Source organism: Elaeis guineensis, chromosome 8, assembly GCF_000442705.2.
Source record: "Elaeis guineensis isolate ETL-2024a chromosome 8, EG11, whole genome shotgun sequence".
NCBI classification, from domain to species: domain Eukaryota; kingdom Viridiplantae; phylum Streptophyta; class Magnoliopsida; order Arecales; family Arecaceae; genus Elaeis; species Elaeis guineensis.
The window spans coordinates 31,903,024-31,918,196 of NC_026000.2; the positions used below are offsets into that span (position 1 = coordinate 31,903,024).

The following is a 15,173-nucleotide window of genomic DNA, read 5'->3' on the forward strand; positions in this document are numbered from 1 at the left end:
GAGAAGGTTGAGGAGAAGATGAGGACGTTGGTCTTGCTTTCATCACTTTTTTTTTCTTTTGAGTCTTTGGTGTCTGCTCTTCTTATAGAAAAAAGCACCATCAAGATGGATGAGGTTACTTCTGTACTTCTCTAAAATAAGGTTCTTAGGTGGGAGAATCAAGTTTTGAGTTCCGGTGGCAACTCAACTATGATGGTAACTAGAGGAGGTGGTGGTAGAGGATGAAGGGATAGAGGATCGTAAGGTGGACAGTCTAGATCCAAATCAAGGGACTACAATAAGATCATGTGCTACCAGTGTGATGAATAGGGGTAATGAGTCAAAGATTGCCTACAGCTTAGAGATCGGACGAAGGCTACTACAGCGATGGTCCAAGATAGTGATATAGAAGAAAGTGATGATGTGTTTCTAGTATCAGATGAGGTATCTACTTTTTCTCCATAGTGAATTTTAGATTCTACATGTTCATATCATCTTTGTTGCAGAAAGAAATTGTTTAACTCCTTAGAGAGCAGTGAGGGTACTGTTCATCTGTTGGATGGATCGAGCTATGCAGTCAAGGACATTGAGATAGTTTACGAAGTCATGATGGAATAATGAAGAAATTAAGTGAGATCCGATACATATCCAGTTTCAGAAATAATCTAATTTCACTGAGCAATGGGAGACTCGAGAGGATGATAGGTGACGTCATAGGGTCACATTTCTATTACCGTAGGAGGCTATCTCGAGCAGATCTTAGGTCAAACAGATCACAGCACATGATGGAGATGAGATCGAGTGGTCTGGCTCGACACCCATGTTTACCCATCCATGAGTAGTCGGGTATTTGCCTCAAGACAGAGCGGCGAATGTTGAGGTGAAGATTGTTGGATTTTGGCACCTCAAATTCGATCCTCAGAAGTCCAAGAAGGAGAAGCCCACAGCAGAGAACATCATGCAGGCCTGGAGGTGCGGCCCGTAGGCGCATGGCCTACGGGCGCCCAGGCTCCTGCAGCATGCATGGCCCAGGCAGGGCCTGCAGCGCACACAGCACATAGTGTGCAGCCCGCCTAGTCGGATGTGTGGCCCAAAGCGTGATACATGATACTGCCACCATGCGCCCACAGGAAAATGGTGGTCCATGCATCGTCCATGGACCGTGCAGTCCCGAGAGATTTTATCATGGCTCATGTGCATGCAGACAAGCGTGTGACATGCGGTGCATGCGGAGAGGTTCTGGTTCATGCGGGAGCGGTCTATGCATGATCTGAGGTATTTTTGCATGATCGAGTGGTCAGAAAAGCCTACGGACATGATCCGATGGCCACGGGAGTTTATAGGGGTTTCTTGAGACTATGATTTCGATTAGGACTTTGTTTTGGGTGTTTAAAAGGGCCTGATGGCTTGTGGAAACCATGAAAAAGAGGCAAAATAGGCTGAAGGCAATAGTGAATGACAGAGGGTCTCTTGGGGGTTTCTTATGAGAGCTTTTATAAGGGAGTGCTTCTTGTTGAGAGAGAGAAATTTATGAAAGTTGAAAGTGTGTGATCTCCTCTTGTATTTATTCTTTCTTTCATATTAAAGCTTGTATACCCCGTGGAGGTAAGCCTTGAGCTAATCCACGTATTTGATTGTATCCTTTTTATTTCTCTTTTTCTTTTCTATTGTGGTATCGTCATCATCATTTGGGTTAGCGATCTTAGATAGAAAATTCTATATTCTACACTCATGAGGAATCCTTCCCAATGGAGCATACATCAGTATGAACTAAATCTAACACATATGATCTTCTATGTGAAGGGTGCTTATGAAATGAAACCTTATGCTGTTGCCATGTAAACAGTGAGTGCAAGATCTTAAGTATGTACTTTTTAAAAGAAGCAGATTATGTTTAGATAGAATATTAAGTCCCTTTTGACTCAGATGGCCAAGGCACCAGTGCCACAAGTCTATGAAGGTCTCTTCAACTGTATTTATCTTTTCACTATACACCTTAGCCTGCAATCTAAAGAATCCAGCTTTCTTGCCTTTTGCTACAACCAAGAAACTTTTGGTGAGCTTCTATTTTTCTTCACCAAAGCAAATAGAGTAGTCCTCATCATCTAAGACATAGACAGAAATCAAGTGCAATTGAATATCAAGAATATACCTCATATTTCTCAATACCAGTCTGCACTTGGTGTTGGTCTCCAAGCAAACATCTCCCATGTCAATAATCTGAGCTACCACATCATTTCTCATCCAGATATATCCAAAATTATCTTTAGAGTAAGATGAAAAGAAGTCTCTTCGAGATGTAGTATGGTATGAGACAGCTGAATCAATTATCCAATTGGATTTCTGGCATGTGAGATTACTATACTCATCATCACAAGCAATCATAACTTCATCATCAAATATAACTACAGCTGTACTCCATGTCTCTTCCTTCTTTTCACCACTCTAATCTTGATCCTTTTTGTACTTTCTGCACTCTCTTTGAAAAAGCTCCGACTTTTTATAGTAGTAGCAAGTGACACCCTTTCTAGACTTTGACCGACCTCTGAATTTTTTTTATCTTTCCTATCATGGGACTCACCATCATTTTTGCTATAGAAGGTCTATTTTTGCTTCTCTCCCTCTGCTCTATAACCAGTGCCTCAGAATATGTATATGTCAAATCTTGTTCTTTTCGTTTGTTTGCTTCATTCAATATACTATTATTCACTATAGTCAGGATAAGTTTGTCACTAGTAGTGGAATTAGTCAGCATCACCATCAATATCTCTCAACTATTTAGTAAGAAACTCAGCAAGATCAATGCTTGCACCTCATCATCAAGAAGTAGTTTCATCGTAGCCAATTGATTCAAGATCTTTTAAAAATTATTCAAATGCTCTGAAGCATTTTGTCCATCCTTGTACTTTAGGTTCGCAAGTCTTCTAATTGTGTTGGCTTTATTCTGTATATTTTTCAGTTGATACAGATCCTTCAATTTCTTTCAAACTTGATAAGCATCTGTCTCTGTAGCAACATCATGGATTATGCTCACATCAATCCACTATCTGATCGTAGTGGTAGCTTTCCTATTCAACTTTTTCCATTCATCAGTTTTTACATTTTCTGATATTTTTTTCTACAATTCAATCGGCTCAAATAAATCTTGACAATATAAAAAATCCTCCATCATCATCTTTCTTAAGAAATAATTTAATGAAGTTAATCTAACTATACTGGATTTATCCTTCATTTTAATTAGAAAAAATCACATCGACTATCTAACCACAGCACTCTGATACCAGTTGTTGGGGTGAAAGGACCACAAACATAATTATGTCCAAGATAAATTCTACCCCCTATGTGCTAATTAAAATAGGCAATAACTCAACAATATCAAATCTAATGAATATAAATAAAATCAAGTACAATGATGCTAGATATATGTTATGAATCTTCTACTATATAAAATAATGGGATTATTGTAGGTCTTATCTAAATCAACTAGAGGCTATACAAATATATATCATCAAGAATAAATCTTGACTTCATAATAAAATAATCATCACCAATAAAGTAGCTATCAATAATAAAAAGGATAGATCTTATCAAAAGTGTGGATGTTTGAAATAATTTATGGAGAAGATTTTTTAAAGATTAGAATCGATCAACTTATAGCTCTCGATGTCAGGAACAACATATTAAAATTTTATCAAAATTGAAATAGAATCAACTGTCCAATCATCCGATAAAGAAGTCTATTTTTAAAATTTTTTTTCTCTTTTCGTTGCATCGCTCTAGTTTTTGAGCTGCTCTTTGTCTCATGCACTCTACCATAGGGTTCCATGTTATTCTCTATTTAACATGCGAAGGTTGAGTCATGGTTCAACTCTCCTTCCCATGCCTCTTTTTATTTAGGATAATTAATAAATACCTCCTATATTTTTATTAGTTTCGCAGATACCCTCCTACACTTAAAATTTCAGCAATGTCAACCCTGCATTTAATAGAACATTGCAATTTATCCTTTTGGCAACCTAATTTGGGTCTGGGGCTCCCGTTGGTGATTACGTGACACTATTTTTGCCATAGATGGCTTATATGGTCAGAAAGTCGGTTTTATCTGCCTGACTTGGCCCTCTCCCAATTTGATGCCAAACTTCTTGCCATTAATTGGTATTTCTTCTCATTTTTTAGTTTCCTGTTGTCTCTATCCTTTTCCCTGCCTAGGTTTCAGATGGACTAGAGATAAGTTTGTCCTCGCCAAGCACGTGGAAAGGAGAACAGTCTGCCATTAGTGTAACCCCAAAGATGTACTATTGCCATCTTGTAGCCGTGGTGAAGACATCATGGACATCTACGAATCTGTATTGCAGTCATGGTTGTTTTCTTTCTCAGATTGGTGGAGGTTACAACTATTTTCAATGGTTAGACCCAGAGTGGAACAGGCATGCATTCAAGATTATCCATAAATTGCAGAAAAGGATTGACAGATTGGAGGCTGATAAGTAGGTCATACGAGTAGAGAAGAAAAGTTTGGAATCTAAGATATCTGACCTTGAAAAGCAGGTGGCTGATCTAAAAGAACAAGCTAATATTTGGGAAAATAGAAACTGATGTAATATGTTTGGTGTTTTTGATTATTTAATCATATTTTTGCGGATTTTCTTAGTCTATAAGCCTAATGTACCATTTTGTCAAATATCTTTGCCATGATAGTGTATTTATCTTCTTGTAAGTGTTTTTAATCTGAAACCATACTGTATCATATTTTTATTATGTATTTTGCTTAATCTAAAATAAGATTGTATTTGGCATTATCTATCAATGTATCTTTATCGGTACATTGATGTTTTAAATGGCATAAGATTTTTTAAAGATAATATAAGATTTACAAATTTATAGATTCACATAAATCTACTGTTAGGTTCTACAATGCGACAAGTTTTAATGCTGAGAGGTTTAAAATAGGTTCAGGATGTTATATTCTTGAAACCTACTGTCAGGTTCTACAATATAAATTAATAGTCACAAAACATCATTGCATAAGAAATTTTTGCATCTGCCATACTCTAAACTAAAGAATAGAACTAAAAGTAGAGACCTGTAAGGATGCAACTGTTTCTTCTGCAGCAACACTTTGCTTCTTCAGATCACCCATTGACATGGTAAGAGCCTCAATTTTAGAGTTTTTTACAAATAAAATATCAGCCATGCTTGACTCAATTCTCACAACTTCCATCTGGGACTCAAGTAAGTCTTGCTCCAGTTGCTTTATGCGGGCTTCACTAGAACCATTCAGCTCTCTCTGTTAAGACTTTTAGATCATGATTGGATGATATAGCATCTCTTATTTACAAAGAAAAGAAGTTTAATTAAATAACATACAAATAATATATACAAGAACATAATTTTCTAGCAATCAGCGGTCTCTCTTTGAAACCTGCAAGGATGCAAGAATATATTTGATTGAACACATTCAACTCTTTCTAAAACCTACTATGTTTTTCCTATTGAGACACATGTAAAGTCACTGCAAATAATTTTCTAGCAATCAGTAGTCTAAAACTCATCTCCTATTTCAATATCATTCACATTGTCCAAAGGACAACCAATTTGATAGACATTAATCAAAGAGATAAATTTACTATTAATCGTCAATCAAAATCTAGTTATATTCAATAAAAATCCTAACTTCACGTTCAGCAAACTGGACAATATATAGAATATATACCTGCGAGAAATGAAGAATTTCACCATTGAAATCGTCTATATACTTGAACCAAAATGAGACATAGATTGCAATAATCTTCTCTTCGTTGTTGTCCGAAATCAATCCGTACAGTGAATACGTCCAAAAAAATGAGTGGATTCTACGGAAGGACAGAGCAAAAGGGTTGAAAGCGATCCTCTGAATATGCAAAGAAAAAAAAGATCGAAATACCTGACCATGCCGCTCACGTGACTCTCCATTATCCACGTCATAGTTGAAATGAAATTGAAAGGTACCAACATGGTAAAAATAGTACCACATAATTATCGGCAAAAGCCTCGGATCCAAATTGGATTATCGGAAGATAAATTATAATATTTTATTAAATACAGGATTGATATTACTTAAATTTTAAATATAAAATATATTTACAAAATTAATTAAATTATAAGAGATATTTATTAATTATTTTTTTATTTATTACGGTCCCATGGCGGGATATCGCAACAATATATAGTAACTGCTATTTGCATTACCAAGGAAAAAAGAAGAAAAAGGGAGGGGGGGGGGGTCTTATCAGATTTTTTTTTTTTTAAAGGCATGAAAACCAAAATGCAATTCATTGCACAGAGCAAGAAAATTATAATATATCCACTGGCGGCTACGGATGAGAGCGCATTCATTGACAAGTTCCTTGTCTGTATGGACACGAACCAGCAGAAAAAAGACAAAGGTATTCTACTCTGTGGTTAAGTCTTAATTGCCCTGGGAATCAGCCCAGGGATTGGTGTTTTAAGGAGGTCTTAGCAGTTCTCTTTGAGGTTTACTGAAGAATTTCAGTTTTGGTTCTTGAGGGTACAAGATGGATGTGCTGCATTTCTTGTTTGGGATCTTTGGTATGTTCCTCTTCTTCCGCCCTCCTCCTGCCCCTTTTAGTGATCATAATTGCACCCTTTTCCTTTTTATCTTCTGGTTAGTGTGATCTCTTTGTTGTTTATGTGATTTTGCTCAGGGAATGTAACTGCTCTTTTCCTCTTCTTGTCTCCCATGTAAGTATTCAATCTCCTTTCCCTGTTTTTTAAAGTGTTCTTTCTTACTTTCTTTGTGGGATTAAGGTGATGTTGGGCTTCGTTTTTTTTTTTGTTACCCATTCATTCCAATAATCCAATCTTCGTACCTTCGCTTGGTCTCCGTATGGTTTTCTTCAAAGATGAGGATGTATTTATTTGTATTCTATGGTACATCTTTACATCTATTTATTTGTTGTAAGCTTTCAATCCCGACCGTCCAACTAATAAAGGGTGAAATGAGAGAATAAAACATGCTACGACCGATTTTCCGCCTATGGGCTTCCCTTCCTTCTATCTTGCTCCCCTTTCCACCATGCCTCTTCTCTCCAACTTTTTCAATTTTTTTCATACCCCACAATAGTCCTGTCAATGGATTGGGTTCGAATCAAAATCTAGATATCTAGACCCAGATCCAATCTTAGTTACTAATACCAGATCCAAACCCGAATACCCAACGGATTTGATACGGGTCTAGAGCTGGAAGTAGGCCGGGCTGGATCGGGCCACACCCCAACCCGAGCCCAGCCCGAAATTTTTTATCAGGTTTCAGACCGAGCTTAGGCCCAAAAATTTTTAAAAGATCCAGGCCCAAGCCCGAGCTCGAACCCGGCCCGAACAGATCGGGCCGGCCCACCGCCAACATCATACATCCCGATTTCCTATTAAAAAATTCAAAAAAAAAATCTAAAGCCCTATAAGCCCTAACCCATTTTGGTGGCTAACCACGACGACAACCTTGCTCATTAGGTCTTCGGCGACGACGACGACCTCCTGCTCTTGGAGCTCGAGCTTGGCCTGGGTGGTGCCATCGATTTCGATGAAGATGATGCCCGTCTCAAGGGCATGGGCATGGACGGTGAGAAGCCAGACGGTAGCGACTGCGGTCGAGATTGGCGTGGGCGGCGAGACCGGCCGTAGGCCTCGCCAACACCATCGAAGAGCTTATCAGACTCTCTGAGAGAGTCGAGGCGGTTAAGGGATACTGGGCAGTGAGGTTGGGAGCGGCGGTCGGAGGGAGCCACCACGACGACCATGCTCATTAGGTCTTCAGCGACGACGACAACCTCCTGGCTCTTGGAGCTCGAGCTTGGCCTAGGTGGTGCCATCGATTTCGATGAAGATGATGCCTGTCTCAAGGGCATGGGCATGGACGGTGTGGAGCCAGACGGCAGCGACTGCGGTCGAGATTGGCGTGGGCGGCGAGACCGGCCGCAGGCCTCGCCAACACCATCGAAGAGCTTATCAAACTCTCTGAGAGAGGTCGAGGCGGTTAAGGGATACTGGGAAGTGAGGTTGGGAGCGGCGGTCAGAGGGAAACAGGAGCTTGAGAGCAGCGGTTGGAAGGAGATGGGGGGCTTGGGAGCGATAGTCGAGGCCCGAGAAAGTGACGATCTGGGGGAGAACGGGCACGACAGAGGCGGACTTGTAGAAAGGAGAGCACCGATGGCCGATGGGTGAACAGAAGATACCTTCGTCAGCGATGGGAGAAGATGAAGACAACGACGGCCGACGGACAGACAACGACCACGATCCACTCCATGGCCAGGGGCTAGGGCATCGCACGGCACGAGAAAGATGAAAGGCTAGGGCTGCTAGGCTGGGCGATGGGCTTAGGGCTATAAATCAGAATATAATCCTATTCGGGTTGGGCGGCGGGCTGAAATTCGGACTGGTTCGGGCAAATTGATGGGCTGAACTTCGGGCCAGGCTCGGGCCGGACCCGGACCGGGCCAAGGACATACCCAAGCTCGGCCCGAAGATAAATGGGCTCTATAATTCAGTCCAAATCCAGCCTGAATTATTTTGGGCCTAGCCCGAAGCCCGGCCCGAGCCCATTTCCAGCCCTATACGGGTCCGACCTTGAAGTACCAAACCCGGACCCTAATGGGTCCTGATATCTGGACCTAGTTTTGGGATCTAAAACTCATATTCGGATCTCGATGGAGGGCAGCGGTGGAGAGGGAGAGGCGGCCCTGATGGCGGCGGAGACTATGCGAGGTAGAGAGAGGGGGTGCAGAGTGATGGAGCCGCGGAAGGCAACAGGGGAGGGGGAGAAGTGGAGAAGAGATCGGATCTTAGAGGAAAGGGAGAGAAAGCCAAGAGCATGAGAGGAGGGAGGGCTCGGTACCGTCAGAGAGATCGAATCTCGACGGAGAGGGAGAGCAGAAGACTGAAAGACAGAGAGAGGGAGACTGAGAGATAGAGAGAGGGAGAGGATCTTCTCCATCCATCGATGAATCCTTAAATTTGGAGGGGGGAGCCCATCCAAGATGCCATCTTGGCAGAGTGTCTGACACGGGCTCCGAGGATTGAGCCAAAGGCTGGCCCTTTCTGAAGACCAAGACCTTGAAACTGGGTGACGACCCCTCGTTGGTGCCGATGGCTAGAAGGGACTTGAGGGTCTTGAGAGCAGAGCCGGGGAAGCAAGGGCCCGCCTGTCTGGCAAGCTTGGAGCACAGCGGGTTGCTGACGAAAGCATGGGTTTGGAGGTTGACGGACATAGTGGGTGAAATCCTTGGTCGTTAGGTTTGGGGAGGAGGGAGGAACAGTGCTCAGTGGCCATACCTTTTTTTATGGTTTGCACGAGGAGGAGAGGAGATGCACCACGTGGGGTGGGCAGGGTCCGGAGCGGGAGAGGAGGGAGGGAGAGGCTGAGAGACTGAGAGTGAGAAAGAGAGACTGAGAGACATAGAGAGGGATGGATATTATATTTTTAATATATATATATAATATTATTATATTATATTATTTGGATTTCGGGTCTATTGGATCTGGGTATTAAATATTTAGATCTTACCCATTTATATTATGATTTATTTGGTCTGGATCCGGATCCAAATAAATAGATCTGATGCTAGTACTAGACTCGAACCCGTCGGGCAAATATCTATGGGTCTCGAGCTTAGACCCGGTCTGTTGATAGCTCTACTTTATGACATCGGGGAGGTGGAGGAGAGAGAGCTTTGAGCAAGGAATGCATTGAGGGGTTTTGAGAGTATCAATCAAGACCCCTCCACTTCTATTCAAATTATGATACTCACTATTTGTATTTGGACTTTTCACCGGCTACAATTTTGGGAGTATCAATCAGAACCCTCCACTTCTATTCAAATTATGGTACCAACCATTTGTATTTGGACTTTTCCCCGGCTACAATTTGGGGAGTATCACTCAAGACCCTCCATTTCTCTTCAAATTATGGTACTAACTATTTGTATTTGGACTTTTCACCAGCTACAATTTTGGGAGTATCAATCAGGACCCTCCACTTCTATTCAAACCAGTATATAATCCCATGCTATGCATGAGATATAATTTTTTTAAAAATATTTTATTTTATTAATTTATTAATATTTATTCTATATATTTTAAAAATAATTAAAATAATATAAAAAAAATATTTTGTGTATAGTATGGATTATAAGTTATTTATAAATCGTCTTCTAGACATCCTTCACTTCTATCTTTAAATAGAAGCTTCAAAGAGGATCTCCAAGGTACGCACAATTTTTCTCATATACGTTCCTTCTCATTTGTTGTAGAGATCTAATTTGAGCATCCAAGGATCTCTATCAAAGCCAATTTCTGGTAGAACTTATCTTGCAAATCTTGCTGTATTTATGGATCCTACTCAACTCCAATCATCCCAACCAAGATCAGAAATCAACCGCAACAATATCTATAGATAAAAGTCTAATTGTACTCTATTATTTACTACCCATGTGAATTTGTGATGCATCTCTTTAAAAATTTTTATAGTTTTAAAGCACTGAGTGCATGCAAAAAAAGAAATCTTTCACTTGAGCTTATGCTCGTGACTATGAATTTTTTTTTTTTTTATTTGTGGCCTTATAAAAAATAAATTAAAATTTATAAGAAGTTATATAAAATTGAAATCATACATCCCACCAATGTTTTTTTTGTGCATCTCAATTTATTACTCAAACTAAAAGGCACAATAAAACTAAAAGACAATAAAATAAGCATGATGATATAACACAGGCTTTCCAATTAGAAGGTTTTTTTTGACCTTCTTTTTTGATAAATGGAAGATCTTTGTTCGAACGGTTAGATCGATGGAATCTAATTACAATTTATGGTGACGTACGGTATATAGGATGGAAGGTGTGGTGGGATTGGGCAGGTAGAGAGGCATGCATTCATTGTTCTCTATTAGCTTCCTCCAGTAGCATCACTTTTTTTCGTGGCTCTCTCGGCGCCTCCAAGTCCACAGTCGAGACTGCCGAGATCAGTGGCTATTAACGGCTCGGTAGTCTCTAACTCGACGGTGGTGGCGAGAATAGGGACTGATCGAGGAGATCGTAGGGATCCAAGTTCGAATCAAAAGGTGGTCAGGCTTCAAGAGCTAATGAGACCAGTGATGCTGCGAGTTTCGTACTCTTCTTCCTTTATATTTTTATATTCTTTTTTTCCTTCATCGAGGACGATGACCATCGTCACCTCCCCTCTAATGCTTGGATGCCTTCACACCCCCAGTGCTCTCCCTTCTCTAATCCTCATCCCCAGCAGACTAAATCGGGAATCGGGAAAAATGAAGAGGCTCTAGAACCTACGCTCCACCATCGGCTCCAACTGTGAGGCAGATGGTGGGAAGGGGCGAAGGAGGTGGGTGAGCATGGGACGAAGGTGCTCGAGCCTCTCAAAGCAGATGGCAATACTGCGGAAGGTGTGCTAGTTGGCGTAGGGGAAGTGGGCAGTGGAGATCTATGATCCAAAGAAAGGGGCGGGAGCAGGCGGGCGGTCTTGGAAAAAAATAGATGGGATCAGGCGAGCGGCATTGGGAAAAAAAACTAAAAATGTAGCACATAGCGGGCGGTGGCTTCGGAAGAATCAAATACATGTCAAATGAAGGCTAATGCTTCCATTTTAATATAAATATATATAGATATATAGATTATGGTACTATCCATTTGTATTTGGATTTTTCACCGGCTATAATCGCTATAGGAAACATCAGCTGCCATCTGTTATATAGTGGATGGTAGAAAAAAGGTTTAAAATATATTTTATGTAAATTTATGAAGTATTAGAGCAAAATCTTTGGTTGTTGTTTGGAGTTGGCATGCATCTCTCTTTTAACTTTCAAAAACAGCCGATCTTTGCATCGACCAGACTTCAATGAGACATCTTTATTATCCAACTCTCTAACACATCAACTATAATTTTTTTTCTTAAATTTTTGATGCTTCAAATTACATATGTATCTAGCATAATGATCAATGAGTAGAGATACAAACAATTTAAGCTGCCCATGAGCTATTTGAACTCGATTCGAATCCGAGTTCAACTCAATCCCATTATTATTAAGTTTGAGTCGAACTCGAATAGTCCGAACAAATTTTCAGATCGAATTGAGTAACAAGCAATTCGAAAGCTTACAAATCTATTTAAATTTATATATATTTTTAAGAAAAAAATATGAAATTAAAAAATTAAAAAATTGATCCATAACCCCGCATTATTACACATCAGTCAAAGAAGGACCACACGTTACAAATGCCTTTAGCTGCTCTTTCATCTTTTTGTGATTTATTTTTCTTTTTTGATTTGTTTTGATTAAGGCTCTTGGAAGGATTTTTTTTTTTTTTTGGATGATGATGATTGCAAAAGGCTCTTGGATGGAGGGTATATATAAATATATATTTTTACAATGTTAACTGGCTATCCTTTTTCTTTTGCTGATAGATTATATGATTAGATGGGAATTGACACATTGTTGCTCCAAAATCTCTCCTTAACATTCTCTAACCATTTTTTCTTCCAGCGTCACATTTCGGAGGATTATAAAAAATAAATTAACAGAGGATTTTTCAGGAGTACCGTACAACATGGCCCTGCTCAACTGCCTCCTCTGTGCTTGGTAGGCTTGCCCTCCATCTTGTTTTCATTGTAAAATTTATCGAAATATCTAGCAAAAGATTTTTTAAGTAAAATATATCTAACAAAAGATAAAGAAACGTATATAGAAATAATACATGAATAAATTGTCAATAAAATAACAATGCCATCGGCTTGCTTGTTGTTCAACTCCATTCCCCACTCAATTACACAACAAACATGGCTGGTGCATTTGTACGTACAACAGGCTTGCTTCATTTGGGCTTGGCCATTTACTGAGTGCTGCAAGTATTGCCCATCAACTGCCATGGAAAATATATAATGGGTTGCTTTTCTTTAGTCTTTTCATTAAAGAAAGATATCCCGAGTACTTTCCACTGTTGGGGAATACCCACCGACCGACCGACCGATGGTCGGAGGAACCGACCGACTGACGGCCCGACCGACCGACCGACCCGACCGACTGACGGCCCGACCGACGACCGACCGACGACCGATTGGCGGTCGGAGCGACCGACTGACGGACGCCATCACCGGCTAATTATCGGCTCGCGACCGACTGAGGATATGTCGGACGCACCTCTTCCGACCGACTGAACCCAGAGGTCTGATGGCCGACTCATGTAAGACTCCCCGACTAACGGAGGGGTCCGACGCCACTCAGCTGGCCACCGACTCAGGGTCGGTCGACTCCTCCAATCGCCGTACAGCCGCCAGACCTTGTCAGTTCTGACAGCAACATGCGGCACGGCTATCTAAGGGCATTGTCCCGCCGAGGGCATTGTCAACCCTGGTGATTTGACAGCCCCACGGCGACATGACACTTTCACGGCGACTCTGACAATCTACAGTGAGTTGACAATTCCTCACTTGTCTGCGCCATTAATGACGGCGCCATGCCGTGCTCCACTATATAAACCGGAGAAGGCAACAGTGCAAGGGATCCGACCCCTCCCCCACTTCTCAACTTCAAAAACACAGGCTCGCTCCTCTCCCTCTCTCCCCTTCTCGATCGAGCTCCCTGTCTACATTTCACTGTTGCCCAGTCACCTCTCTGACTTGACCGTCGGAGGGTCCCCGTCGGAGCCGCCTCCAGTCAGTGTGAACTTCTCATTTTTGCAGGTGCTCGCTCCCCGACGATCGGACGACAAGGCGATTGGCCGCAACAGATTGGCGCGCCAGGAAGGGGGACAGCATGACAAAGACAAGAGCACAACGATCGAGAATCACCGGATCGACAAGGCGCTCTTCCCGCCGGGAAGAGGCCTCCCCGCCACCGTCGGTGGCGGAGCCCAGCTCTTCACACCCCGCGGTGACCATGGAGGCGCAGATCCGGCCATCGTACGGCAGATGACCGTACTGACGGACGCAGTCAAGAGCCTCCAGCAACAACCGACGGCCCGTCCGATGCCCTCCAGGAGCAGCCGCCAACGACCGCGCCGATCCCCGTCGCCTCCGTGCGAGCGCCCTCAACAGCGCTCCCACGGAGAAGAGAAGGAGCGGCCCTGGCGTGACGACCGACGGTCCCAGCAGCCCTCCCTTTCCCCGCTGGAATAGGCAAGGAAGGAGAAACGACCGCGCACGCCGTCGGCCTCCCTCTCGGAATCTTCCGGAGACTCCACTCCCGGGGTCTCCCAGCATCGACGGGCGGACGACTACGAGCGCCGGTTCGAGGAAATCGACCGCCGACTCGCCCAGTTGCAGATGGACGGCCAGAAGTCTTCGAACGACGTCGACTTCCAGACCGCCCAACCTCTCTCCCGACTGGTCCTCGACGAGCCGATCCCCAGTCGGTTCAAAATGCCGCACGTGGAGCCATACGACGGCTCCACCGACCCAGTCAACCACCTCGAGGGCTATAAAGCTCTCATGACGATTCAAGGGGCAACCGACGCTCTTTTTTGCATCGGCTTCCCCGCAACGCTCCGCAAAGCTGCCAGGGCCTGGTACTCCGACCTCCGGTCGGAAGTATCCACTCCTTCGGGCAGCTCGAGCACTCGTTCGTGGCCCATTTCAGCACCAGCCGAAAGTCACCGCGAACGTCGGACAGCCTTTTCTCTCTCAAGCAGGGGGAAAATGAGACGCTCCGACACTTCGTGGCGCGATTCAATACGGCCACGCTTGAGGTCCGGGACCTCAACGAAGACATGGCTGTCTCAGCCATGAAGCGGGGCCTGAGGGCGTCCCGATTCACCTACTCTCTGGACAAGACCCTCCCCCGGACATACGCCGAGCTACTGGAGCGCGCGTACAAGTATATGCGCGCGGACGAAGGAGCGTCCGACCGACGCTTGGCCGAGCCCAGAGGCCCGAAAGAGAAGCGGAGGAAAGGTCGGGAGCCCGCCGAACCCAGCAGGCCCCCGACCGACAGTCGGGTCTCGCCACCCCGACGAATCCAAAAGTCACCCCGGCAACAGACTTGAGGCCGGCACGCCCCAGGTATGACTCCTACACTCCTCTCTCCGCTCCTTGTGCGCAGATCCTAATGGAGATCGAGGGGGAAGAATACCTGCGACGGCCTCCGCCTCTGAAGGCAAAAGGCCTCGACCGTCGGAAGTACTGCCGATTTCACC

General features: G+C 43.2%; 1 protein-coding gene across 1 annotated transcript in view; it reads left to right on the forward strand.

Annotated features, from left to right (window-relative positions):
* Positions 1–12,521: 12,521 nt before the first annotated feature.
* Positions 12,522–15,173, forward strand: part of LOC105045219 (bidirectional sugar transporter SWEET1a) — a gene marked incomplete at its 5' end in the record, with an annotated part of 24,244 nt that continues 21,592 nt past the window's right edge. Inside the window, one exon of the mRNA XM_010923413.2 lies at positions 12,522–12,622. Coding sequence (XP_010921715.2) covers positions 12,522–12,622 — 101 coding nt within the window. The remainder of the gene's footprint in view (positions 12,623–15,173) is intronic.